Source organism: Rhinopithecus bieti, unplaced genomic scaffold, assembly GCF_001698545.2.
Source record: "Rhinopithecus bieti isolate Rb0 unplaced genomic scaffold, ASM169854v2 scaffold_5626, whole genome shotgun sequence".
NCBI lineage: Eukaryota > Metazoa > Chordata > Mammalia > Primates > Cercopithecidae > Rhinopithecus > Rhinopithecus bieti.
In genome coordinates, this window is record NW_016805666.1 from 9248268 (window position 1) to 9274236 (window position 25969).

Consider the following 25969-nt stretch of genomic DNA (forward strand, 5'->3'; position numbering starts at 1 on the left):
GACGGAGTCTCGCTCTGTCGCCCAGGCTGGAGTGCCGTGGCCGGATCTCAGCTCACTGCAAGCTCCGCCTCCCGGGTTTACGCCATTCTCCTGGCTTAGCCTCCCGAGTAGCTGGGACTACAGGCGCCCGCCACCTCGCCCGGCTAGTTTTTTGTATTTTTTAGTAGAGACGGGGTTTCACCATGTTAGCCAGGATGGTCTCCAACTCCTGACCTCGTGATCCGCCCGTCTCGGCCTCCCAAAGTGCTGGGATTACAGGCTTGAGCCACCGCGCCCGGCTCTTTTATTATTCTAAAGTAATTATTCTTCATTATGAGTTGCTTTGCTTTGTCCTTTTTTTTTTTTCAGTTTTTTTATTAAACACTATTTGTATGGAAAATTGTCCCTTAGGAAGCCATCCATCATTTTCTTTTTTTGATTTTCAAGGAGATGCTTTTCTATGAGATGGTGGTGGAAGTGGATGCTACAATACTAGACATAGGGCCTGGCATAGTGGCTCACGCCTGTAATCCCAGCACTTTGGGAGGTTGAGGCAGGTGGATCACAAGTTCAGGAGTTCAAGACCAGCGTGGCTGACACGGTGAAACCCTGTCTCTACAAAAAATACACAAGTTGGCTGGGTGTGGTGGTGGGTGCCTGTAATCCCAGCTACTCAGGAGGCTGAGGCAGGAGAATTGCTTGAACCCAGGAGGCGGAGGTTGCAGTGAGCCGAAAAGGCACCACTGCACTCCAGCCTGGGTGACAATGGAAGACTCCGTCACGGAAAAAACAAACAAAAAACACAATACTAGACATAGTTAATGAATAATATTAGTTAACAAGAGGTTTGAGAGCTAGCAGAGATTCTCTAAGGTTATTATTTGATAAATCACTTGTTTTCACAGAGTCACTGCTTACTGTGGGTAATATGTTTGCTGTTGGTGGACAATGAACCTACTTAGGAGAAGATATGACCCTTCAGGGCTTTTATTTGTTTGAAATGAAAAAATTCTTTCTCTTTTCAGTAACAGACAGTGATGCTTTTCTGTTATAATTCAAAACAGGTTTCGGAACGCATGTCATTTTCGGGGAGACGGGAAGGATTAATGAATGAGCCGGAGTGCACTTTCTATAACATATACACGGGAAATGGGAGCTGGATGCAGATAAGTCTTTCATGCTTATTAAGAACATTTTAATGTTTCTCAGTTGATGTATGAAGTACTTGCAATCAGCATTTGCTTCTTCAATCACAAGGAGGCAGCATAGTCTCATGGGAGAAGGGGAAGTGGGTATGTTCAAAACACCTGTTCTTCCTGCTGCCTGTGCTGTTCTTGTCCAGAAGGCCCCGTGGAACTGGGAGTGTCTCATGGAGTCATTCAGTTCCTCGCTTCCTGGTAGAGTTGCCCTTTAAACATGTGAAACAATATCTCCCTAATGCTAAAAATAGCCAGGGTCTGAGTCCAGGACTTTCATGTTGACGGTCTCGTGTACCTGGTGGCCCTGGGAGCAGGATGTCCTCATCGCACTCATCTCTGATACTGTGAGTCCTACCAAGCCTGGCCAAAGTTGCCTCCTTAATCATTAGTCCTTGAATAGAATCCCAGAGGTAATGGTTGTTGATTTGCAAAACATAACACTGACTTTATACCATGTTTGTTTGTCTCATGGAGACAAGAACACTTTTCTCATAGAATATATTTTGTTTTGTGGGGAAATGAACAAAATGAGGTAAAAAACGCAAATCATCCTATGAGTAAGTTATTTTTCTGATAGAAGTCAGGATCCAAGTTCAAGTTAGTATAACTAGTCACGTAGTTTCACTTAAGTCATTTCACTTTGCTGGGCTTCAGTCTCCCCAGTTGGAAAATGAATGAATGTGCCTGTGATATTCCGGTTTCAGTTGTGGGAACATGCCAGATCTAGCCAACGGGGAAGCAATCGTAGCCAGATATGTTGAGGCACATAAATATAAAACATTTTTATCTGGGTCCTGTTTTCACCTCTGTAGCTGATTCTTTCTGGGCCCTGGGACATCTATATTCAGCCTCTGCATTTGTCCATTAATTTGTTCATTGACCCCACTCATTTATTCAATAAATATTTATTGAGTACTTAAATACATGCCAGTAATTGTCCTAGGTCTGAGGATATAAGAGGGTACCAAAAAAGCAGGATCTTTTTTTTTTTCCAGAGAGCCTACCTCCTAGTGGGAGAGATGGACCACAAATACATAAGCAAACACAAAATCATTGCAGATTATGAAAAATGATAAGAAAGAGATTAAAAAGTGTGACAGGACGGAAGGTAACTGGGGCAATCACTTTTAGGCAGATGCCTCTGAGATGCCATCTGAGCTGAGACTTGACAAATGAAATGCCAGCAATCTCAGCCTCTAAGCCTGCCAAGTTTGAGATGTTATTTTTATTAGTAATTTACAGGTGCAAATGACCCACCTAGATTGTTTCTAGCACACAGTATGCTTTGTTGACAAAATGCCCTTAAGCAAAATGCCACAGATGTCAGCTTCAGTTTTGTGGATTTTCACAGCATCTTCCAGTAAGGTTGGTCATTGTCATTAGCAACCACTCCCCCGTTTGGGGAGGGAGGACACAGGGTGTACTCTGACTCTGGTGCACACATGAGCTCTCACCAATCCTGCTGGGACCAGGCTGCAGGCAAAGAACAAACACCTACTTAGTCAACTGTAATGACAAAGGAGTGGCCATTTGCTTCCTCCAGTGCTGTCCAGGACAGCACCTGAGCCCATTTGTCACTTCCTGGGGACAGAGCTGACTCATAGAGCACTGGCAGTAATTTTGGCCCGGGAGGGGTGGGAAACAGAAGGCTTGGATTAACAGCAGGTGGAGCTGGTGGCTGCCTAGCTAATATGAAGGGAATTTTTGTCCACTGACCTGTCCACAATTCTTGGAATTTTGCTAGAAGTTGGTATCCAATCCACTTGGTTCTGAAAGGGTTTTTTGATTTTTGATCTTCAGGTTTCTTGCTAATGTGAATGTCTGGAGGAGGATACCACTGTTTAGAAACGTAATTTAACATCTTAAAAAAGACTCACACAAAAAAAATCTCAAAATGGCAAAAGTCAGGTTATAGGTGTTAGGCCCTGGATCTCATTTTATCCAGAATTGTCCTACGTCTGAAATGACAAATTCATACACTCTACTTTTAGAGCATGACACGTAGTCTTCTAACCTTCCTACTGAGTTACCCACATTACACTGCCCTTCAGCCTCCTGGAGACCTCTTTTTCTTTTTTAAAAAAGGTTTTATTTTAGGTTCAGGGGTATGGAGACCTCTTTTTCTATGAAAGGTTCACAGTCTGTATCTGCGTTAAGATATAGTCATAGACAACTGTTATTCAAAGTAAGGGGCCATGAGATTGGACACAGTGGCTCACGCTTATAATCCGAGCATTTAGGGAGGCTGAGACAGGTAGATTGCTGGAGCCCCAGGAGTTCGAGACCAGCCTGGGCAACATGGCGAAACCTCATCTCTACAAAGAACTACAAAAGTTAGCTGGGCATAGTGGCACGAATCTGTGGTCCCGGCTACTTGGAAGGCCAAGGTGGGAGAATCACTTGACCCCGGGAGGCAGAGGATGCAGTGAGCTATGATTGCACCATTACACACCAGCCTGGGCAACAGAATGAGACCCTGTCTCAAAAAAAAAGGTAAAGGGCCGTGATTCTATGTCTTTTTGTGTGTATATGATTTTATCACTTTATTTGACAATCAGTGGTTGGCTCTCACCCACATTGACTGTCTATAGATTTTTGAAAGTGGTAACAGGTACATAGTTAAACCAAAGTATAGAGTTTGTTTGGTGAACCTTCACCTCATGATGTTTTCTGCATGATAAACATGGATGTGGTAGGGCCCTTCCTTTCACCCAATATTTGTTGAGCCTAGTATTAGTGCGTACATCTGGAGTCCCCATCTCCATCATGGCAGATTTCTGGATCTCTCTTGAGTGCCTGAGGGGCATTCTTCTTGAAGCCCACTCCGTGGACACACCTGTGAATGTTGATGGTGTATCCTCAGGTCACCACCTCATTGATGGCAGAGTGACCCCCCCTTCTTCTGGCTATTGCAGGAGTCATTCTGCTGGGCCCAAGTGGGAAGTCACATATCTTCTATTACCTACCTCTCAGCTTAAGAAAATATTACTGTGATAGGCTGAAAAATGCTCTTCCAAAGCTACCAGGTCCTCATCTCTGAATCCTGGAAATGTTAAATTTGGAAAAAATGTCATGGCAGATATGATTGAGTGAAGGCTTTTTTTTTTTCCTTTGAGATGGAGTCACGCTCTGTCGCCCAGGCTGGAGTGCAGTGGTGCAGTGGTGCGTTCTTGGCTCACGGCAACCTCTACCTCCTGGATTCAAGCAATTCTCCTGCCTCAGCCTCCTGAGTAGCTGGGATTACAGGCATGCACCACCATGGCCAGTTAATTTTTGTATTTTTAGTAGAGATGGGGTTTCACCGTGTTGGCCAGGCTGGTCTCAAACTTCTGACCTCAAGTGATCCACCTGCCTCAGACTCCTAAAGTGCTGGGATTACAGGCGTGAGCCACTACACCCGGCGGAGTTAAGGCTTTTGAAGTAGGGAGATTATCCTGGATTATCCAGGTGGGCCCTAAATGTAATTTATATGTATTCTTTTGGGGATAGGCAGAAGATTTCACACAGCACACACACACACACACACACACACACACATACACACACACGCCATGTGAAGACAAGCAGATTTGAAGATTGGAGTGTTGTTGCCTCAAACCAAGGAATGCCAGCAGCCACCAAAACATCAAAAGTTGGAAGAAGTAAGGAACAGATTCTCCCCTAGAGCCTCCACAGCCCTGCCCACACCTTCATTTCAGCCCAGTGCTACTGGTTTTGGACTTCTGGCCTCCAGAACTATGAGAGAATAAATTTCAGGTGCTTTAAACCACTGAATTTGTGGTTATTTGTCACAGCAGCCACAGAAACTAATGCAGTTACCCATGCAATGAAAGCCACTGGTGTTTCTCTACCCAGCTGCAACCCTCTCCCTCCACTCTCTGGAGGGAACCAGGATCTTGAATTTGGCGTTTATTATTTCCTGCATTTCATTGTACTTTACTGCATATTTATGTATTCTGAAATAATGTCATTTTATATATTCATACCGTATCCTGTATATTGCTTTTTGCTCAATATATTTTATAGATTATATATGTTGATATATGTAGCTCTAGTTTTCTCTAGTTTTCCATGGTGTGTATGCGTACCTGCACACATGTGTGCATGCTACAATTTTTTTTTTTTTTTAGAACGGAGTTTTTCTCTGTCGCCCAGGCTGCGGTGCAGTGGCGCAATCTCGGCTCACTGCCACCTCCACCTCTCAGGTTCCCGCCATTCTCCTGCCTCAGCCTCCCGAGTAGCTGGGATTACAGGTGTGCACCACCATGCCCAGCTAATTTTCGTATTTTTAGTAGAGACGGGGTTTCGCCATTTTGGCCAGGCTGGTCTGGAACTCCTGGCCTCAAGTAAACTGCCCACCTGGGCCTCCCAAAGTGCTGGGATTACAGGCGTGAGCCACTGTACCCAGCCTATAATTTCTAAATCAGTTCTTCTGTTAATGGACATTTAGGTTGTTTTTGTTTTTTCTGTCTTTCAAACAGTGCTGCAGTGAACATTTTTGTATGTGTCTTCTTGTGCTTATGTGCAGAAGTGTGTCTAGGATGTTTACCAGAGAAGAGAATTACTAGGTCATCCTCAGCTTTACTAGTTTTTGCCAAACTACTCTGCAACAGAGCAGATGTGGGTTGGATTTTGGCAGCAGGACATTTCAACAAAAGGATGATGTGTACGAAAGGTACAGAAAGGGGAGGCGCGGGCAGTGGTCATTAGTTTTCTTTGAAAAAGCAGCATTTCTCAGTCAAGTCAGGGAAGCAGATTTGAATCACCCTGGAGAATATTTTGCAACCTTTTGCCCTCTGTCTCCCCATTCTAGGATGTCTTCCCAAGGAACTGATATATTTCCCCTCCAGATAATTGCGACATGCTTTGGTTGAGAACCAAAAATGGCTGCCTGAGAAGGAGCCATGGGAGAAGAGGCAGGCAAGTTGGGTGGGGAGGACTGAGATGCCCAGCCAGGAGGATGCGTGTCAATCAGGGGTCACAGAAAGTCTCTAAGCAGAAGCTGAGCACCTTCCCCTCTACAGATACCCAGAGGCAGCATTAGGACTACAGCACCCTCAGACTAAGAGCTTTGGGATAGAGTTTATTACATGTATTACGCTCCAGCTTTGATAGCTCTTTTCCTAATTCTTCCAACCTTGTTCACTGAGAGAGTCACTTTGTAATTCAATGAGTTGTTGTTCCTCCTGGATCTCTGGGTGTACTGGAGATGCTGAAGGTTGGCTTTTTAATATTTTAATTATAATTAGCATACTAGGAAAACTCCAGAGAATAAAATACAGTACTTTTGTGCATTTATAGACTATAATATGGAATGTGAGTAAAATATACGTATCCCCAAGGAGCCAGATATACATCAAAATAATTAAGTGGGGGCATAGCTTGGGGGTAGAACATTTGACTGCAAAATAACATGTACATTGGTAAGGTTTAGAAGGACACAAAACAATCTACAGGGTTGGTCTTATGAATAAGTCTGTGGCTTATTGTCCCTAAAAACGATGTAAGATTCCCTCTTTGTCAGCAAAATCTCGCCTTATTTATCATGTACAGAACCATGAGACTAAACGTTTGACCTGGAAGAGTTGCTAGAGAAGTCTGGTAGAGTGAGTGGCTAATAAGTGGGGTCAGGGCTAGCGCTGGGCCCACTCCCAGTACCTCCCACCACACTGCTCCTTAGCATTTCCAATGATTAGTTCAGATCGTCTTACTCTGCTGGAAAATGTTAGGGAACTCTTGAGCCTATTTGAATGTTGTGTTTACTGGAAACACTGATTGCAGCATGAAAGTTGACCACATTTAACAAATCTAACAAACTGTAGTAGTTTCTCACTACCAAGGTGAAAATGGTTGCTTCTGGGGTGGAAATCTGTTATAAAATAAAGCAATGTTTACACAAATATAAAAATAAAAACTTTCGGCCGGGCACAGTGGCTCACATCTGTAATCCCAGCACTTTGGGAGGCCGAGGCAGGTGGATCGCCTGAGATCAGGAGTTCAAGACCAGCCTGGCCAACACGGTGAAACCCCGTCTCTACTAAAAATACAAAAATTAACTGGCCGTGGTGGCACATGCCTGTAATCCCAGCTACTCGGGACTCTGAAGCAGGAGAATCGCTTGAACCCGGGAGGCGGAGGTTGCAGTGAGGCGAGATCACACCACTGCACTCCAGCCTGGGCAACAAGAGCGAAACTCCGTCTCAAAAAAATAATAAGTAAATAAAATTTAAAAAAAATAAAATCTTTCTAGATTACTTAATATCTTTCTTTTTTTTTTTTTTTTTTTTTTTTTAGTAGAGACGGGGTTTCACCGTGTTAGCCAGGATGGTCTCGATCTCCTGACCTCGTGATCCACCCGTCTCGGCCTCCCAAAGTGCTGGGATTACAGGCTTGAGCCACCGCGCCTGGCACTTAATATCTTTCTTAATGTCTCCTAGAAAAGTGTATAGAGAACCTTTTTGGTAGTAAATAAAGACTGCTTTAATAGAGAAATTTTAGACTACAACACATCCTATATTCACAAACTAGTACATCTCAGCTGTTCTGGGGATGTGGGGGACAATAGTCCAGAAAGGTCTCAAAGTCTGAGGTAGTTGCTGGAAGAAGAAACTTATTTCTTTGGACACCTGACTTACAAGAGGATCAGGCTGAACTAGAAGGAGGTTTTAGGGTCTGAAGTCTTAGGGCCTCCACTCCAAGTAGCAGCAGCAGAACTATAAAAGGGGGGAAATTATCCATGATTCCACCACTCTAACACATTAATTGCCTTCATTTTCTCTCTTCACTTTTAGTTCTTAATTTTATGCCATTTCATGAGGCTATAAATACAGCATAGTTAAATGCAACGTTCTGTCTTTCACTCAACATTACATTGTGACCGCTTTTGTCTGAGGACTATTTTGGTTGCAGGAACATTTACTCAGTCAAGTTAAATTGTCTCAGAAAATAGTTGTGTGTACGTGCCTAATCTTACAGAAACCAAGGACAGGCACCTAAGCTGGCTAAGCTCCCCCAGGAACTGGTGCTAAGACAGGGAGAGCCAACAGCTACTGAAGCTGCTCTGTCGGGGGCCTTGGGTGGGCGGAGGGATCTCTGCTTATCCTGCGTTTCTGCTCTGCACACATCACTTCAGCACACATCACTTCAGCACACATCACTTCAGTAGTGCATGGCCAGTAGTGGCCACTACAAACGACATGACCTTACAGTACCAGAGCTTTTAATGATCTTCTTTCCAGACTGCTTAAAGTCAAAGCCTTATTTGATTGTCTCAATTTCTTTTTTTTTTTTGACACGGTGTCTGGCTTTGTCGCCCAGGCTGGAGTGCTGTGGCCGGATCTCCGCTCACTGCAAGCTCCGCCTCCCGGGTTCCCGCCATTCTCCTGCCTCAGGCTCCCGAGTAGCTGGGACTACAGGCGCCCGCCACCTCGCCCGACTAGTTTTTTTTTTTGTATTTTTTAGTAGAGACGGAGTTTCACCGTGTTAGCCAGGATGGTCTCGATCTCCTGACCTCGTGATTCGCCCGTCTCGGCCTCCCAAAGTGCTGGGATTACAGGCTTGAGCCACCGCGCCCGACCGATTGTCTCAATTTTTTTTCCCTCCCTTGAGGCCATGGAAGTCAGAGGTTTCTGTTCAGCCTGTGGATTGGCTGTGGCTGGCTCAGGTGGACACACACTGGTCCAGTCAGGTGTGGCTGGGGGGGTGGAGTCACATGCTTTAGATTCTAGCTCTGCAGGGCAGCAAGGCCACGCGCTGGGACTGCCCCAGCAGTGAGTGTGGCTTCCTAGTTCTTACAACTAAAAATGTTCATGAACGCATGACATCACATTAAGTGGCTGTTTCATAATTTATGACCCTTCCTCTGCTGTTAGCTTTAGTGTATCGCCCCTTTCAGCTTGGGGACAGCTACAAGTAAAACTATGAACATTCTTGTGCATACATTTTCCTTTTCATCTTCCAGATTATATAAAATAATCTTTAAATTACATAGAGATTACATTCTCTGAGCACCTCCAGAACAGAAAACATAACCTTGCAATTTTTTCTTGTTTTATAAAAGGGGTCTGTATTTGCTAGAGATTTCTGCTTAAGTAGCTATGGGCAATAGGATGTGATATCAGGGATCTGCTTCAAAGCACTCTAGGAAAAAAATTAGGGGGTGATAATAGCTGAAGCAAGATTGGTGAAATCTCTAGCAAATAACAACAACAAAAAATTGCAAGGTTATGTGTTCTGGAGGTGCTCCGAGAATGTAATCTCTATGTAATTTAAGATGAGTTTATATTTTATACATACTGCTGGAGCAGATGGTGGGTATGTGGAGATTCATGATACATTATTGAATCTGTTTTGTGGTCTGTATCCTACTTCCTTTCTCTTTCTCTCTCCTCTGGATTTTTTGTTGTTAGTCCCCATGTTTCCTCTAGACATTTGGTACTCACATGCTGCCCTGTGATTCCCCCAAATTTTTCTCAGGTTCAGTGACCCTGACACCTGCCTCATAGGTTCCTTTTCCCTCCTTACCTAAAAACTCAAGTCCATCTGTCTATCTACCTATTCAGTAATTCATTCACATTAAAAAAAAAGTGAGCCTATGTATTGGTCAAGACACGAAAAATGTTGCAAAATATAGTGACTTTCATTGTTTTAGATGTTACTAGACAGCTATTAAGAGGAATGAAATCACAACTTATTATGTACCCTGAGATAAAAGCCAGCTCGCCAGTGCAACAGTCAGGAATGACTGTCTTTCAGCAGAGAAGCCAAATGCCCTCTGTCGGGGGGCGGTGGGGCCAGTGTGCCAGAGTGTAGGGTGTGGCCGCAGGCAGAGCCTGGGACAGGCCCTCCTCCCTCCAGGCCCACCTCCTCCTCACTGCCTTTTTGCTAACGGCTTTCAGCCTTCTGGGATTTAGAATTGGAAGCTACATTCTGAGGTCATATTTATTTAGTTAAATGAAAATTGTATATATTAAAATCCTTGGGATTTTTGTAATCATTAAAGCATCAAAGAGACTCGAGTGCTCCAGAAAATGAGCATTTCATATTCATGCTAAAAAAGCAAAAATCTAATCAGATGGCTTAATTTTCTATTCATTTCCCAAAACATTAGTAAATTGTCAGTTATGTGAGCTAAGTTAAATTACAGGGCGAACATTCTGAGGTCTTTCTGATTTTAAAAGTCACAATGTTAAAAAACCAAACTCAAGGAGGTTTTTTTTATTTTTGAAACGGAGTCTTGCTCTGTCTCCCACTCCAGAGTGCAATGGCGCCATCTCGTCTCATTGCAACCTCCGCCTCCCGGGTTCAAGCAATTCTCCTGCCTCAGCCTTCTGAGTAGCTGGGACTACAGGTGCCCGCCACCACACCTGGCTAAGTTTTGTATTTTTAGTAGAGACAGGGCTTCACCATGTTGGGCAGGCTGGTCTCAAACTCCTGACATCCAGGTGATCCCCCCACCTTGGCCTCCCAAAGTGCTGGGATTACAGGCATGAGCCACCGCGCCTGGCCAGAAAGAGGTTCTTGAGACCTGTTGGTACTGGGAAGTTGGAGTGCTCATAGGCGTAGTTGCACAATCCTAGTGCTTACCTGTGTCTGGCAGGGGTTGGGACTTTCCTGGAGCTCCCTGGCACCCTCTGTGTGCCTCTGCCTTTGCACTCTTCACCTTGGATTATAATTGCATCTTTATCTGTTTCTCCCTCAGTAGACTGTGAGCTTCTATGGGAGGACAGGGATTCTGTATTTTTCAATGCCTGGAATGCAATTGGGCTTCCATAAATGTCAGTTGAATGAATGACAACATATATATATATATATATATACACACACACACACACACATATATGTATTTTTAAATACATATAGATTATATATATATATATACACACACACACACACACACATATATGTATTTTAAATACATATAGATTATATATATATATATGTATTTTTTTCTTTAAAAAAAAAAAAACTCCCTATGTTCTTCCTCATAGATTCTCCTCTTCCTTATATAAACCCCTAGACGGGCTCATTCCTCAGCCTGACTCTGAAGACCTGAGGAGAAAGTAAACACCTCAAGGAAACTGCCCCACAGAGACTCCGAACCCCCACGTAATTCCCCCTGAAAGGAGCGTCTACTCCAGAATGGGGGCATCTGGATTCAGGTCACCCAGAATATGCCTTTGCCATCAGGTTCCCCGCTTCCAGAAACAGGATTGTTACCTTTAAACTAGGACAATTCAGTGCTTGGTTTTTTCAACATAACTGCTTCAGGATTTTTTCTTTTCTTTTTTCTTTTTAGAGGCAGGGTCTTGCTGTGTTGCCCAGGCTGCAGTGCAGTGGTGCCGTCATAGCTCACTGTACCCTCAAATTCTTGGGCTCAAGTGATGCTCCTGCCACCACCTTCTGAGTAGCTAGCATAGGTGTGCACCACCATACCTAGCTAATTTTTAAAAATTTTTTGTAGAGATGAGGTCTTGCTATGTTGCCCAGACTGGTCTTGAACTCCTGGCCTCAGGTGATCCTCCTGCCTCAGCCTCCCAAAGTGCTGGGATTACAGGCATGAGCCACCACGACCAGCCTGTTTAAGGATTTCTAAGCATAAGCCTATAATGAAAAACCCACAATAATTAATCCAACTTGCAATCGCTGTGAGCACAGCAGGTCAGCAACAAGTTTATTTTGCGGCTAGCAGGGTAACAGGGTAGGGCATGGCTATGTGTTCAGGCCAACTCCCTTGAGCTCCTCACCACTGTCTTCCACGGTCAACCCTCCCTTCTGGTGTTTGCGAAGGTTTGTCATGGTTGATTGGTTTGTGTTTATGAGGAGTGGGTGGGGTGGAGGAAGCAAAGCAGGAAATGTAACGTGAGTGGGCACAGCCTCCCTGTGGAGCCTGGTTACGAGAACTCAGGGCAGTTCTCCTGATCTGTGACCGTCATTTTCTTGACATCAATGTTATTAGAAGTCAGGATATTTTTTAGAAAGTCCACTGTTTCTGAAGGGAGATGACGGTCTCTTGCCAAGATCCAAGCATAATCCACACGAAAAAGATTGATGATGCTGGTACAGGAATACACGAGGGCATAGTTCTCATAGTCGGTGGCCAAGACCCAGTATGGTGCCGATGGCATAACTGAGAACCAGAGAGAGGCAGCATTATTGGAGAACCAAGAGAAACCTCAGGACAACACAAGAAGGCTGGCCCAGACAACCACCCACCAAGCCCCCCGGACTCTGACTTTGTTTATCAATCCAGAAACAGAAAGACCCTTGAAAGAAGTTTGGACGAAAGCCTAGACTGAGTGTTTCTGACTTACCTTTCTAGCCCTGTTGGTGCCCTGCCTGCCTGCCTGCCTCACTCACCGAGAGAGAGAGAGAGAGAGAGAGAGAGAGAGAGAGAGAGAGAGAGAGTTATAGTCATCACCCATCTGCACATTTCAGCTGCTCTGTGTGTTCTCAGCTGGATTAAGAACTCTTAAGCCCAGAGTGATTTTGGAAAAATCTGTCTCCCACCTCTGCCAGCAGTGGCATCATGGCCCACCCGCACACACCCAGGCCTGCACATTCTGCCTTCCTCTTGTGGTCCAGCTCTCAAGAGTAAATTTACCCAGATACAATACAGAAAACTTCACTTGTCTCTCCTCATTTGAAAACTTTGACAGTCTCCTATTGTTTATGGAAGAAACTTCAAGTCATCTAATGTGGTATTCAAGGCCCTTCCTAACCTCATCACCCTCTCCATGTACCCTCCCTCCCAGACTCTAGGCCGCTTTATTCAGGCCTTCTTCTTCTTCTTCTTTTTGTTTTGAGACAGAGTTTCGCTCTTGTCACCCAGGCTGGAGTACAATGGCACGATCTCAGCTCACTGCAGCGTCCACCTCCCGGGTTGAAGAGATTCTCCTGCCTCAGCATCCTGAGCAGCTGGGATTACAGGCAGGCGCCACCATGCCCAGGTAATTTTTTGTGTCTTTAGTAAAGACGCGGTTTCACCATGTTGGCCGGGCTGGTCTCGAACTTCTGACTTCGTGATATGCCTGTATTCAGTCCTTCTATGTTCCAGTTCCCTTCACTTCTATGTTCCAGTTCCCTTCACTTGGAAATCCTTTCCCATAATCTCCCATACATCCTACAAGGCCTAATGCAAACATCTAATCCTCCCAACCAGAATACATCTTTCCCTCCACCTTTCCCAGCCAATAGCTCCTGCCTCTTTTAGTTCCTGTCCCAGGCTTCCTTATGAAGACTGTTAGGCACGTAATAGTTAGCTTTCACTCCAGTCCCTGTCCCTGATCCGTGTGGGAAGAATAAGTGGAGAGTTTGGAGACCTAGGTTTAGGTCCCAACTCTTCTTCTAATGAGCTCAGTGACGGCCTGCGTCACTCAGCCCGCCTGCACTTTAGCTTCTTTCTTGATAAAAATAACAAGAGAAACTGTGTATAAAGCCCTTTACAGTTTACAGAGCGTATGTATCTAGTTTACTTTCACGACACTGAGCAGTTATTTCTGGCTTGTACATGTGAAGTTAGTTGTCCACATTCATATGTGTGAGAAGAACTATTTTCTCCTCCCAGCTTCCTTTCTTGGCCTATAAAATAAGAACTTCCTCTCCACCCGCCTCTAGGAACTTGACTGGTGGGAGGTGGAGGAGTGGCAGGGGTGAGAAGTGGGAAGTGGGGGGAGTAATCTTTGTAGCTGATAACTTCAGTGTCTGCCCTGCAGGTGGGAAAGGGGCTCTCAAGCACTGTTCGTGTTAGAAAGCCTCATGGCTCTGGATTGAACTCCCTAGTGTATCTACATCAGCAGTAAAACTGATATTTGGTGCCTTCTCTATTGCCTGTGTCCCTTCCTCAGTTAGCTCAGAACCCAGAGGCAAATGCCTTTCATTAGATATCTCACAGGATACCCAACAATGTGACAGGAAGGTGGTGGAAGCAGGATTCAAATTTACCGTCACTCTTGTCATCTCTTGCTTCCAAGTTTCTGCGCCATGCAGATTGTTCTGCTAAGATCTGCTAATTTTCCGGGTCCCAGTTTCCTCTGGGAAACAAGACTGGATTGGGTCTTCTACAGCCCCGTCCTGTGTGCACCTATTCGTGTTTCACCTATTGAAACGCTAGCTAGTTACAGTAAATTGCAGGTCACGTGTCCGTATCCACACTGGGATGTGAGCTCCGTAAGTACCAAGGCCAGCTCTGTCTGGCTCATCATGGCAACCCCAGTGCATGGCATGTAGTAAGTGTTTGACAGATAACTATGTGCTGAGTCATTATAGATGACACTCAGGTGTCTCAGGAATTCTCCAAGCCAGGGCGCTAGCCTTCAGTCTGCATATTTCCTGTCCCTGAGTCCTCCGGGGAAAGGTGGAGACTTACACCAGAAGAACTTAACTTCCAGCTTGGCAGGCTCTGTGATGTTAACTGGGGTGGCTTCACCTTCAATTTGATTCACAGCTCCATCAGCTCTGCAGTGAGTAAAAAAAAGAAAAAACACAAAAAACAGAAAAGAGAAAAGAAAAACAACTCGTTGAATGCCAAAAAGCAATGAAAGGCAAGATTTGTGCCACTAAGGACCATGGCAGCCAACACCGTGATTTCTGGTAAGAGAGGCTCTCAAAGGCAGGCTAGACCCTAGCTCCATGGCCTGCCCTTTCCTTTGTGACTGTCTCTGAGGCCAAGCAGGGGAAGAGAGCAGCGGGGTGATAAGAAGCCACAATTGACAAGCTCCAGGACGGGACAGTATGGTAGGCCCTTGTACTTCAACACTGTCTCTGACTATCTGCAATGGCCTGAAAGACCAATTCCTGCTCCCAGGCTCCAAAGAGAGGGAATAAAAGAGAATGGAAAAACAAACAAAACAACGCAACACATAAAGAAGATTCACTTTTTTTTTTTTTTTTTTTTTTTTGGAGAGGGGGTTTTGCTCTGTTCCCCAGGCTGGAGTGCAGTGGTGTGGTCTCAATTCACTGCAACCTCTGCCTCCTGGGTTCAAGCAATTCTCCTCCCTCAGCCTCACCAGGAGCTGGGATTACAGGTGTGCACCACCAGGCCTGGTGAGGGTGGAAAGGCATCAGGGTGCTCTTCCTAGGAAGCCAACAGAGGAGATGATGTCTGTTCATCAATCCTCAAGGCAGAGCAGGGAGGCCAACTAAAATTAGAGCAGTCATACATGTTAGAAACTCAGTAGGTTGGCCGGGTGCGGTGGCTCATGCCTGTAATCCCAGCACTTTGGGAGGCCACGGGGGACAGATCATGAGGTCAGGAGATGGAGATCAGCCTGGTCAACATGGTGAAACCCCGTCTCTACTAAACTACAAGAAATTAGACAGGTGTGGTGGTGGCAGGCGCCTGTAGTCCCAGCTACTCAGGAGGCTGAGGCAGGAGAATTGCTTGAACCTGGGAGGCGAAGGTTGCAGTGAGCCGAGATCACACCACTGCACTCCAGCCTGGGTGACAGAGTGAGAGTTCGTCTCAAAAAAAAAAAAAAAAAAGACAGTGGGTTAATGCTATGGTTAGTGGTGATGGATGTCCTAGAAACCAGACAATGAGCAACAGGCCAGGGGTTTTGGGAAATGTGCTCTGATGTTCCCAACTACATTCTCTTTTTATCACCATGTAAAGCTGGAGACCGTGCCCTCCTCTCTCATCTGGATCTCCGACAGCGGGGGAAGAGGGTCTGTTCCTACCTGCACACATTGACTTAGCAACAAACCAGTCTCCTCCCAACAGATTCTGCCCTTTTCACCGTCAATTGCATTTTGCTCCAGAACAGTTTTCGGGACACCAGTCTCTGACCATGAACTCACAACATGTTCATGAAAAACTGCATTCATATTTTCAAGAGTGGAAGGGGGATAGGAAGGAGTTCTTCCTGGGGCTCCTCTTAAGTTTATATTTGCTTTCCAAAGTGTAACTTTCTGGATTAAATATTGTGTTAGAAGCCCTCGGTAATAGAATTGTACACTTCTATTTTTTTTTTTTTTATTTTGAGACAGTCTCGCTCTGTTGCCCAGGCTGGAGTGCAGTGGCCGGATCTCAGCTCACTGCAAGCTCCGCCTCCCGGGTTCCCGCCATTCTCCTGCCTCAGCCTCCCGAGTAGTTGGGACTACAGGCGCCCGCCACCTCGCCCGACTAATTTTTTGTATTTTTTAGTAGAGACGAGGTTTCACCGGGTTAGCCAGGATGGTCTCGATCTCCTGACCTCATGATCCACCCATCTCGGCCTCCCAAAGTGCTGGGATTACAGGCTTCAGCCACTGCGTCCGGCCAGAATTGTACACTTCTAAAGGGTATCCTGCTTACATAGGATGTGTATATATTGTGTATGTGATTCTTGCTTAATAAAAAAAGGAGCTTTCTGATACATTAAGCTGCCCAGAGATGGGATGAACTGTCCTGGAAGGCGATGAGCTCCTAGTTCCTGGAAGTGTTTGAACAAAGCTGGATGCTTCTGTCAGCAGATGGTGTCAAGCGACTTCTCTCCTGGACTGGAGGTCAGAGGAGATGGTCTTGATGTTCTTTGCTACCAGAGTATCTATTTTGCAGTGAGGGCAGGAACCCTGTCAGTTTGTGCCCAGCAGGTGGTCATGGAAACGCATAAGTGGATCCTAGTCCTTGCCATCCTTGCTTGACAAACGCTTTCCTCTCAATTCCTGCTAGGAGCAGGCAGTCCAGACCTGGCAAGGATCTTATCCTCCCTGACCCAGGCTGCCGGACACCTGGTCACTCCGAGTCCACACTCCACAGGCCTGGCCCCGGATGGCCACAGCCACTCACCTCAACTCCTGGTTTAACACTTTGATCTTTCCATTTTCCTTTAGTGAGTAGTTGGCCTGGATGCAGCGTCCCTTCTCAAAGGTTGTTGGGATCTTCTCAATTTCGTACCATCTTCCGAGATACTGCAGAGACAACAAGCAGAGCAAAACCTGTGGTTCTCTGGGGACCTGCAACCTCTTCCACACTGTTGTGTAGAAGTTGAGCCCTGTCCTGGGGAAGCCAGACAAAAATGGGCCTCATTGTTCCCAGGGGCAACTGGGCAAGAGGTTGATTGAAATGAGAATCCGTGACTAGGATGGGATGTGCGGGCGGGGGGTGAATGCTGAGCAAAGGGCTCTTCTCAGTGTCCCCTTCAGCAATATTGCTGTGACATTCTAGACTCTGTAAAAACAAAAAAGGGGATGATGGGGCTTGGTGCGGTGGCTCACACCTGTAATCCCAGCACTTTGGGAGGCCAAGGCAGGCGGATCACAAGGTCAGGAGATCAAGACCATCCTGTCCAACATGGTGAAACTCCATCTGTACTAAAAATACAAAAAATTGGCCAGGCGTGGTGGCTTACGCCTGTAATCCCAGCACTTTGGGAGGCTGAGGCGGGTGGATCACGAGGTCAGGAGATAGAGACCATCCTGGCTAACTTAGTGAAACCCCGTCTCTACTAAAAACACAAAAAATTAGCCGGGCGTGGTGATGGCGCCTGTAGTCCCAGCTACTCGGAAGGCTGAGGCAGGAGAATGGCATGAACCCGGGAGGCGGAGCTTGCAGTGAGCCGAGATCACGCCACTGCACTCCAGCCTGGGCAACAGAGTGAGACTCTGTCTCAGAAAAAAACAGAAAAAGAAAAAGAAAAAAATAAAGGGGGATGATGGGAAGTAACTTTCTTCTGAAAGAGTGCATGATTCTACAAGTCATCTTCAAATCTTGTGCAAAGTCAGATGTGTTTGCTGTGGGGAGCTAGGACTCCAGAGTGCATGGAACTTTCCTCATCCACCCTGAAGAGGCAGTTGGTCATCAAGGCTTTGGGGAGGTGATGGGGATTTGAAAGATCTGTATCATGCTTTCTCTAGGGGCCGATGCTCAGTCCAGGCATCAGGTGTGTAGAGTTAGCTTTAAAGGAAGCTGCCACTGTGTGGGGAAGGTCGAGGGAACCAGGCCCTCCCAGGCTGCCTGGCACGCGCTGGAGGGAGACCATACCAGTTACAACCTCTGTGGAGGGCAGTTTGGCAATATCTAGCAAAGCTAGAAATACGTATTATACTCTTTGGCCCAGCAATTTCACTTCTGGGAATGCATCCTCCTGATATAAGAAATGATGTATGTGTCAAGTTATTCATTACAGTACGATTTGTAATAATACAAGACAGGAAACAGCCAATGTGAGCATTAGTAGGGGGCTGGGGGAGTAAACAATGGCCTATCCAGACAATGGAATTTTACTTCCTCTTTTCAAAAGAGTGGTATGCAGTGATTTCTAATATTTAATGACAAAAGAGTCAGGTACAAAATAGTGTATATATTAAGGTACCTTATGTATAAAATAGAGAAAATAGTTATTATGTTGGTTTTCTGTTGCTACTATAATAGATCAGCACAAGCTTCAAACAGCACAGATTGATTATCTTGCAGTCGTGGAAGTCAGAAGTCTGACGTAGGTCTCACTGGGCCGATCTCAAAGTGTTGGCTGTGTTTCCCTCTGGGAGCTCTGGGGGAGGATCCGTTTCCCTGCCTTTTCCAAGTTCTACAGGCCACCTACATTCCTTGGCTTGGGACTTCCTCTATTTTCTTTTTTCTTTTTTTTTTTTTTGTATTTTTTAGTAGAGACGGGGTTTCACCGTATTCGCCAGGATGGTCTCGATCTCCTGACCTCGTGATCCGCCCGTCTCGGCCTCCCAAAGTGCTGGGATTACAGGCTTGAGCCACCGCGCCCGGCCAACTTCCTCTATTTTCAAAGCCAGCAAAAGCAAGGCATTGCATCTCTCTGACTCTTCTGCCATTGTCAAACCTCTCTTTCTGACCACAGCTGGGAAAGATTCTCTGCTTTTAAGGATTTCTGTGATTAGCTTGAGTCCCCCCGGATAATCAAGGCTAATCTGGCCATCTCAAGGCTCATAACTTCGATCACATTTGCAAAAGCCCTTTTCCTATGCAAAGTAACATTCACAGGGTTAGGGCGTGGACACCTTTGGAAGCCACTCTTCTGCTTACCGCAGTTATGATGTATTTGCTTGTATACGTATATATTATCTGTAAAAGTTACACAATACATGGTTTTAACTAGTTGCTACTGAGGAGGGAAACTGAGGTACAGAGGTGGGACGGAAACTTTATGTGGTATATTCTTTTACACCTTTAGGATTTTAAACAATGTAAATATTTTTACCTAGTTAGAATAGTAATTAGAATTTTTTTTGAGATGGAGTGTGACTGTTTCGCCAGGGTGGAGTGCAGTGGCACGATCTCAGCTCACTGCAACCTCTGCCTCCCGGGTTCAAGTGATTCTCTTGCCTCAGCCTCCCGAGTAGCTGGGATTACAGGCACGTGCCACCACGTGCAGGTAAATTTTGTATTTTTACTAGAGACTGGGTTTCACCATGTTGGCCAGGATGGTGTCGATTTCCAGACCTCGTGATCCGCCTGCCTCGGCCTCCCAAAGTGCTGGGATTACAGGCGTGAGCCACCGCGCCCGGCCCTACTGTTAGCATTCTTGAAAGAGATCCAAACCTTCTCCTAAGGAGAGGGAGTCTTAAGGGTGAGATTCCAGGCTTGAGTAGCAACAGTGGGAGGGAGCCTGTGAGTCCTGTCCTCTAATAGCTGCCTCTTTCTGCTGCCCTCTTCCTTCCCCTCCCCCAAACCCCAGGAAGAAAGAGCTTCTCTGTGGAGAAGCTGTGGAGAAGCTTATTGTATTGATGACATTTTAGCGCAGGTACCAAGAAAGCCCCCTGGGGCATTTTGGGCTTTCCTGGGCCCTGTTTGAATGACCTCTGGGTGCCCTGCACTGCTGAGAAGCCTGGCTTTGAATCCTATCTGCATTTACCAGCTGTGTGAGCTGGGAAGGGAGATTCCGATGTTCCATCTGTAGAACAGGGATATTAGCTCTGTAGCAGCGACTGTGGTTCCCTAGTCCTGTATCCCCTCAGCCCACCTCTGAGTTCACCGCAGCCACGGTAGGCAATTCCCAGTCACCGCCAGCCTCCCAACTGAGGCCCTGTGTCTCTCCTCTGCCAGGGGGCTTGGCTAGCGCCACGGACGCTCCCATGGCCTGCGGGCAGCAGCTGATGAACAATCCGAGGGGCATGCTCCACCTGTCCTCAGAGGGTGCCCAGTGTGACTGACCCTGACGGCCCAGGGCGACAGCTCATGAACGCTCCCTTTATTGCTTCTGTGCTGTCTCCGACTCACTTTCCCACTTGCTCTCGTGCGTCCTGGGATCACCCCAAACCTCTCTGCCCCCAGTCTTTGTCTCAGCAGATTGTCCGCTTTGGGGAAACTCCAAATAAGATAAATACGTGTCCCAAGGTGTGCCGTGGAAATTAAAGCAGCATAATTAAATTGAATCTTGTAGAATGCTTCACATCAGAGGCAGCAAAACAAATGGGAAGTTCGCCTTTTACCTTATTCAGGTCAAAATTCTCCTGCACCGGAGGCAAGGGGCACTTCCCAAGATGAAATTCTTGTCCCTCTGCTGCACCGAAAAGGCCAGCCAGTGCGGAAAGCAGCAGCAGCAGCATCACCATCGTGGGGCTGGGTGGCTGGAGAAGGGACCTGGAGTTAGAGGAACACACAGCAGCTGGGGTTGTCATTCTGAGCCTCCTAAGTCCACACAATCATGAAGCAAGAGTCCTGCGCCCACGGGCCCCTCTGTGGGCGGTCTCTCCTCTTCTCTCCCCAGCCCATGTGAACCCTCATCCTGCACGGCACACCTGCCTGTCCGTATTGCTGTGAGGCTTTCCTCAGAGCCTCTGCACCTCCACCAGGGCACTCTCTGCCTGATATTCCAGTTTGTTGGATTGATTTTGCACCCCACTCCCACCTGATTATGCATCTCCCAGGATAGGCACTGTGTCTGGTTCTCCTCAGAATCACCCACGGGCCTCAGAGTGTGGGCTCAGTAGATACTTGTCAAATGAACAGAAACAACGCGGAGGGGGCTACGTAAAGTGGGGGACATGGAGGGGCCTATGTAAAGTGGGGACATAGAGGGGCTATGTAAAATGGGGAATTAAAGCCTCCAAGCGAACCATGAAAGACACAAAACCAAGCCAAACCTTGCCCAACAATTAGTGTCTTCCGAGATTCTTCGGGGAGATGCCTCTCTGACACCACCCCTCCCCCTGCCCTCATCTTGCTGGCTGCTCTACCAGCCCAAGAGTGCGCTTGGAAACCTTAACAGGGAGCGGCCTGCTGGGGACCCCAGGGTCACCCAGCCAGGTTCAGATTCTGACTCTGGCCATGCTAAGTATAACTGTGTCCAATTTATGCCTTAGCCTCCTTGTCTAGTAAGTGGGAATAATACTCATTCCTAGCTCATGAATTTTTGTGAGAATTACGTGAGATAATATCGACAGAGTACTTAGGGGACTGTCTGACACAGAGTAAATGCTCAGTCAATGCTCCTTACTGTTATCATCAAAAGCAGAAAGATGATGGTTTTTCGCAGGTTTCCGTTTCTTTTTTTTCTTTTCTTCTTCTTTTTTTTTTTTTTTTTACATTCTTTTGAGGGTTTTTATTTTGTTTTGTTTTGTTTTGAGCTGGAGTCCCACTCTGTCACCCAGGCTGGAATGTACTGACGCGACCTCGGCTCACTGCATCCTCTCCCTCCCGGTTCAAGTGATTCTCCTGCCTCAACCTCCCGAGTAGCTGAGATTACAGGTGCCCGCCACAACTCCTGGCTAATTTTTGTATTTTTAGTAGAGAGGGGTTTCGCCATGTTGGCCAGGCTGGTCTCAAACTCCTGACCTCAGGTGATCCACCCGCCTCGGCCTCCCAAAGCGCTGGGATTACAGGCCTGAGCCACTGCCCCTGGCCTGTTGAGGGTATTTTTCAGAGATGAAGTTCATTACATCAGAGAAGGACTGTCAGCTGATGTGTAACTGTGCAACAGGCATTTCAACCCCACGAGTCCTTTGACAGCAGAAACTGGCTTTGAAGGGGGACAGCAGGGCAGGGAGACAGAGGCTGCAGAACTGCGTGCAGGTTCTGGGTATCTGAAGCTCCCCCGTTTCCTTCACTGACTCGCTGTCAATTTGCTCCTTCCTTGTGACTCCTTGCCTGTAGCTTGCACACGAGCTATTTCCAGCTGTCTGCGTTTCTCCCTGTAATGATGATGACTGATGCAATGCAAGCAAAATGTTCTCAGATCTGAGCATTTCAAAGGATGTGTCATTACAGGAATAATTGTAACTGCTTTCTTATGAGTCTCTAAACCTCTAAATACCCTTTAATAATCAATAGCTTTTTTTTCCTGGAGGTTTTGTTGCCTGGTTTTCAGAAGAACAGTTATGTAATGAGTGGAAGCATGCCAGCTGGGGTCGCTGCGGTGGGGAACAGTTGCTGAAGCCTCTTTGAGCAAGTCTGCAACAGGGCCGCTTTCCTAGGTCTTTGAGGCTCCCTTTCTCATCAACTCTACCACCGTGTAAACACCTGTCTTTTAACCTTTTGGGGGATGACGAATTTATAGAAATGCAGCCTAAACCCACACAAATTTGCATCCATTTTAAAGAGATCTTTAGTTCTAGTTCATAGGCCCAAGCTGAAAGCCTGGCCCAGAGGATCAAAGCTCAAAGACTGGCCACACATTATGCACATTCTACAAGGTCCTTCACACTGGAGAGGACCTCAGAGGTCATCTCTCTAGCCCTACTTCCAAGGTGTACAGATGGCGAAGCTGGGGCCTGGAAGGGGCAGACAACTGGAACTTGGGCCCATCTCCACCTCTCCTGTCCGCAGCACCCTGAACTTGCTTCTTCTGTGCCACCACAGGGCCTTTCAATAACCCCCCGCCTCAGTGACCTGATGAGTCTCACCACTACACGACACTTACAACAAAAGTCAGTTGTACATCTTACTCTGATAAAATGTTCTCTTGTGGGCTGAAACATATTCTTTACCTCAGTAGGAGGATTTCAGAATAAACCCCCTTGACTGCTTCTCTTCCAAAGATGCCTCTTGGCTACATTAGTTTTATTCCTGTGGTTAAAATTCCTTGTGAGGCTGGGCGCAGTGGCTCATGCCTGTAATCCCAGCACTTTGGGAGGCTGAGGCAAATGGATCACCTGAGGTCGGGAGTTCGAGACCAGCCTGACCAACACGGAGAAACCCCGTCTTTACTAAAAATAAAAAAAAATAGCCGGGCATGGTGGTACACTTCTGTAATCCCAGCTGCTCGGGAGGCTGAGGCAGGAGAATTGCTTGAACCTGGGAGGTGGAGGTTGTGGTGAACCAAGATCGCACCATTGCACTCCAGCCTGGGCAACAAGAGCAAAACTCCATCTCAAAACAAACAAACAAGCAACAACAACAACAAAAACTCCTTGTGAGAGAGGGTGGACAGCATCCATCATAGTTTTCAATGTCCTTCCATTCTAATTTGTCCATTACTTATTCAGCATGTTCTTAATGTGTACTTAAGACTGTGGGTAACATATGGATTATATACGACTTATATTTTTGCATCTTCTTCTCATATCAATAGGAAGACTGTTCTAATGAGGAGTTTAAATACTTTACAAACTAAGTATAATTTAAATATTATTTTTGGTCAGGCACGATGGCTATGCCTGTAATCCCAGCACTTTGTGAAGTCAAGGTGGGCGGATCATTTGAGGTCAAGAGTTTGAGACCAGCCTGCCCAACATGGTGAAATCCTGTCTCTACTAAAAATACAAAAATTATGCCAGGTGCAGTGGCTCATGCCTGTAATCCTAGCACTTTGGGAGGCTGAGGTGGGTGTATCACCTGAGGTCAAGAGTTTGAGACCAGCCTGGTCAACATGGCGAAACCCCGTCTCTACTAAAAACAAAAAATTAGCCAGATGTGGTGGCGGACACCTGTAATCCCAGCTACTCAGGAGGCTGATGCAGGAGAATTGCTTGAACGTGGGAGACAGAGGTTGCAGTAAGCCAAGATCGCACCATTGCACTCTAGCTTGGGCAATAGAACAAAAACTCCATCCCAAAAACAAACAAAAATACAAAAATTAGCTGGGCGTGGTGGCGCAGTCCTGTAATCCCAGCTACTTGGGAGGCTGAGGCACAAGAATGACTTGAACCTGGGAGGTGGAGGCTGCAGTGAGCCAAGATCGTGCCACGGCACTCTAGCCTGGGTGACAGAGTGAGACTCCATCTCAAAAAATAAAATAAATAAATAAATAAATAAATAAATATGATTTTTAACAGAATATGAGGTAATTTGAAAGCAATCCTACTAAGGTTACAGTGCATCCACCTTGGGCCTGGCACTAGCTGGAAATCACTGCTCCACTTGCATTAAGCTTCCCCATGGAGAAGCCCTGGTCTCAGGATTTTAAGGGTGCTATGCACTCAGTCTCCACAGCACCTCCTCTGGAGGCGACCTCTGCTGACACTCTTTGTACCAACGAGGTGAATTTGCCCGGGTTACTTCCTGGTAAACTACGAAGCCAGAATGTAAGCCTAGGTCTCCCACAAGCCCGCACCCTCAGTGCCTGGGGACCCAGCGCCTGACCTCAAAGACCTGCAGAACATGAAAGACTAGATTTTGAAATTTCACCTCATAAAATAAAATAGGTTCCAATAAGTCATTAGGTCTCAAAGACTCATTTAGCCATTAAATATAACAAGAAACGTATCTCCCAAACACAATATTTTATGATATATTGTTAAATGCATTTTCTATTCACACCATTAATTCCAGTTTCCAGATTATTTTACTGTGATGCACAGTTGGACAGCTCGCTGAGAATTCACCTGGTGCGGTGTTTGTGCATGGAGAAATTCCTCGTTGTCCAATTTGGAGGGGTAAGCAAAAGACGCTGGGATGAGTTCACGCCGGGTTTGGTTTTATCTTAGGCCTGTTGCTAGTGTATCTACCTCAGTTTCGTCACCAGAAGAATGGCTCTGATAATACCTACCTTGTACATTTGTTTGAGGAAAAATGAGAACAAGTCTAAAGCTACCAGCACAAGCTCTCAATCAGTGGTGATTATATGTAGCTGAAAAGGGGCAATGGAGAACCCAGACCGTTTCTATTTTAGACATTATTATCATAAATGAAAAGGTGAAAACTACAGTACGTACCTTTTCTTTCAAGATGAAGGCAGTTTCCAGACGCAGAATCAGCCGATTTGAGATGCCTGTCTTGGGGACTGGCCTCTCCCAAGCGATTTTATAAGCTTCTTCAGGTCTCTGATGTTTACTTCTCATGCAGGCCACGCCTCCCCTCCAGCCAGGAGAGCTGGCCTAAAAGCTTAGTCTGTACCGAAACACAAAGATGGGATGTTGTGTCCACCCTCCTCCCCCAGTTTCCTTCACAGCTGCTCCCTGAAGGAGAAATGAGATATTGTTTTCGTGTGTGTGCGCGCGCGCAAGAGAGAGTATGTGTGAGAGAGAGACAAAGTGTATTTTCATTCAAAACATTTTTTTTTTTTTGCTATGTGGATTTTCCAATTTAATTTTTTTGGTCAGAATGCACTTTTAAGTTCCAGCAGGATGTGTTGCAACATGTTTTTAAACATCTGGTGTTTATTTTTCATTTTTGTATAAATGAAAAATCAACAAGCTCATTTCCTGAAGTGGAACGCAGACTAATGGAGCAAGGGTTACGAGTCAGAGCTGGCTTTCTCCATGATCCTGGGCAGCCGCCTGACTTCTCTGAGCCACAGTCTCCTCGTTGTAAGTAGGGGCTGTCATTTCTGTCTCCACCAGAGCCGGATGTATAGGGGAGATACCAGTTCTCTAACAACTGGGGCTAAAAGTTGAGAATGCAGAAGACGTCTTCTGTCGCTCTGTTCTCTGTCCCTTTTATGACCCCTCCAGCCACATGTTCAAGA

The 25969-nt window shown here is 46.1% G+C and overlaps 1 protein-coding gene and 1 long non-coding RNA gene across 4 annotated transcripts; both read right to left on the reverse strand.

Moving 5' to 3' along the window:
• Nucleotides 1-1046: 1046 nt before the first annotated feature.
• On the reverse strand, nucleotides 1047-11521 carry LOC108530517 (uncharacterized). 2 transcript variants are annotated; one of them, XR_001885867.1, is made up of 4 exons: nucleotides 11397-11521; nucleotides 10764-10927; nucleotides 2895-2999; nucleotides 1047-2651 (listed from the first exon to the last, which is right to left on the reverse strand). It is a non-coding gene; the product is annotated as an uncharacterized LOC108530517 (long non-coding RNA). The 2 variants fall into 2 exon arrangements; XR_001885868.1 differs by having other exon boundaries at nucleotides 2895-3015.
• Nucleotides 11522-11813: 292 nt separating this feature from the next.
• On the reverse strand, nucleotides 11814-25491 carry APOD (apolipoprotein D). Of its 2 annotated transcripts, none has more exons than XM_017873485.1 (5): nucleotides 25218-25491; nucleotides 20556-20693; nucleotides 16945-17066; nucleotides 14545-14633; nucleotides 11814-12306 (listed from the first exon to the last, which is right to left on the reverse strand). In XM_017873485.1, exons 1-5 carry the CDS (start codon nucleotides 25341-25343, stop codon nucleotides 12071-12073), a joined length of 711 nt encoding a protein of 236 aa, XP_017728974.1. In that variant the 5' UTR covers nucleotides 25344-25491; the 3' UTR covers nucleotides 11814-12070. The 2 variants fall into 2 exon arrangements, with proteins under 2 accessions (XP_017728974.1, XP_017728975.1); XM_017873486.1 differs by having other exon boundaries at nucleotides 20556-20706; nucleotides 25218-25309.
• Nucleotides 25492-25969: the final 478 nt, after the last annotated feature.

Excerpts from the sequence above, each read along its gene's own strand:
- APOD (XM_017873485.1), bottom strand. The coding sequence starts at position 25,343 with ATGAGAAGTAAACATCAGAGACCTGAAGAAGCTTATAAAATCGCTTGG. Across the intron at positions 17,067-20,555 it reads AGAATTTTGACCTGAATAAG|TATCTCGGAAGATGGTACGA; the intron begins GTAAAAGGCGAA and ends TTGTCTCTGCAG. Across the intron at positions 12,307-14,544 it reads GGAAGTTAAGTTCTTCTGGT|TTATGCCATCGGCACCATAC; the intron begins GTAAGTCTCCAC and ends TCTGGTTCTCAG.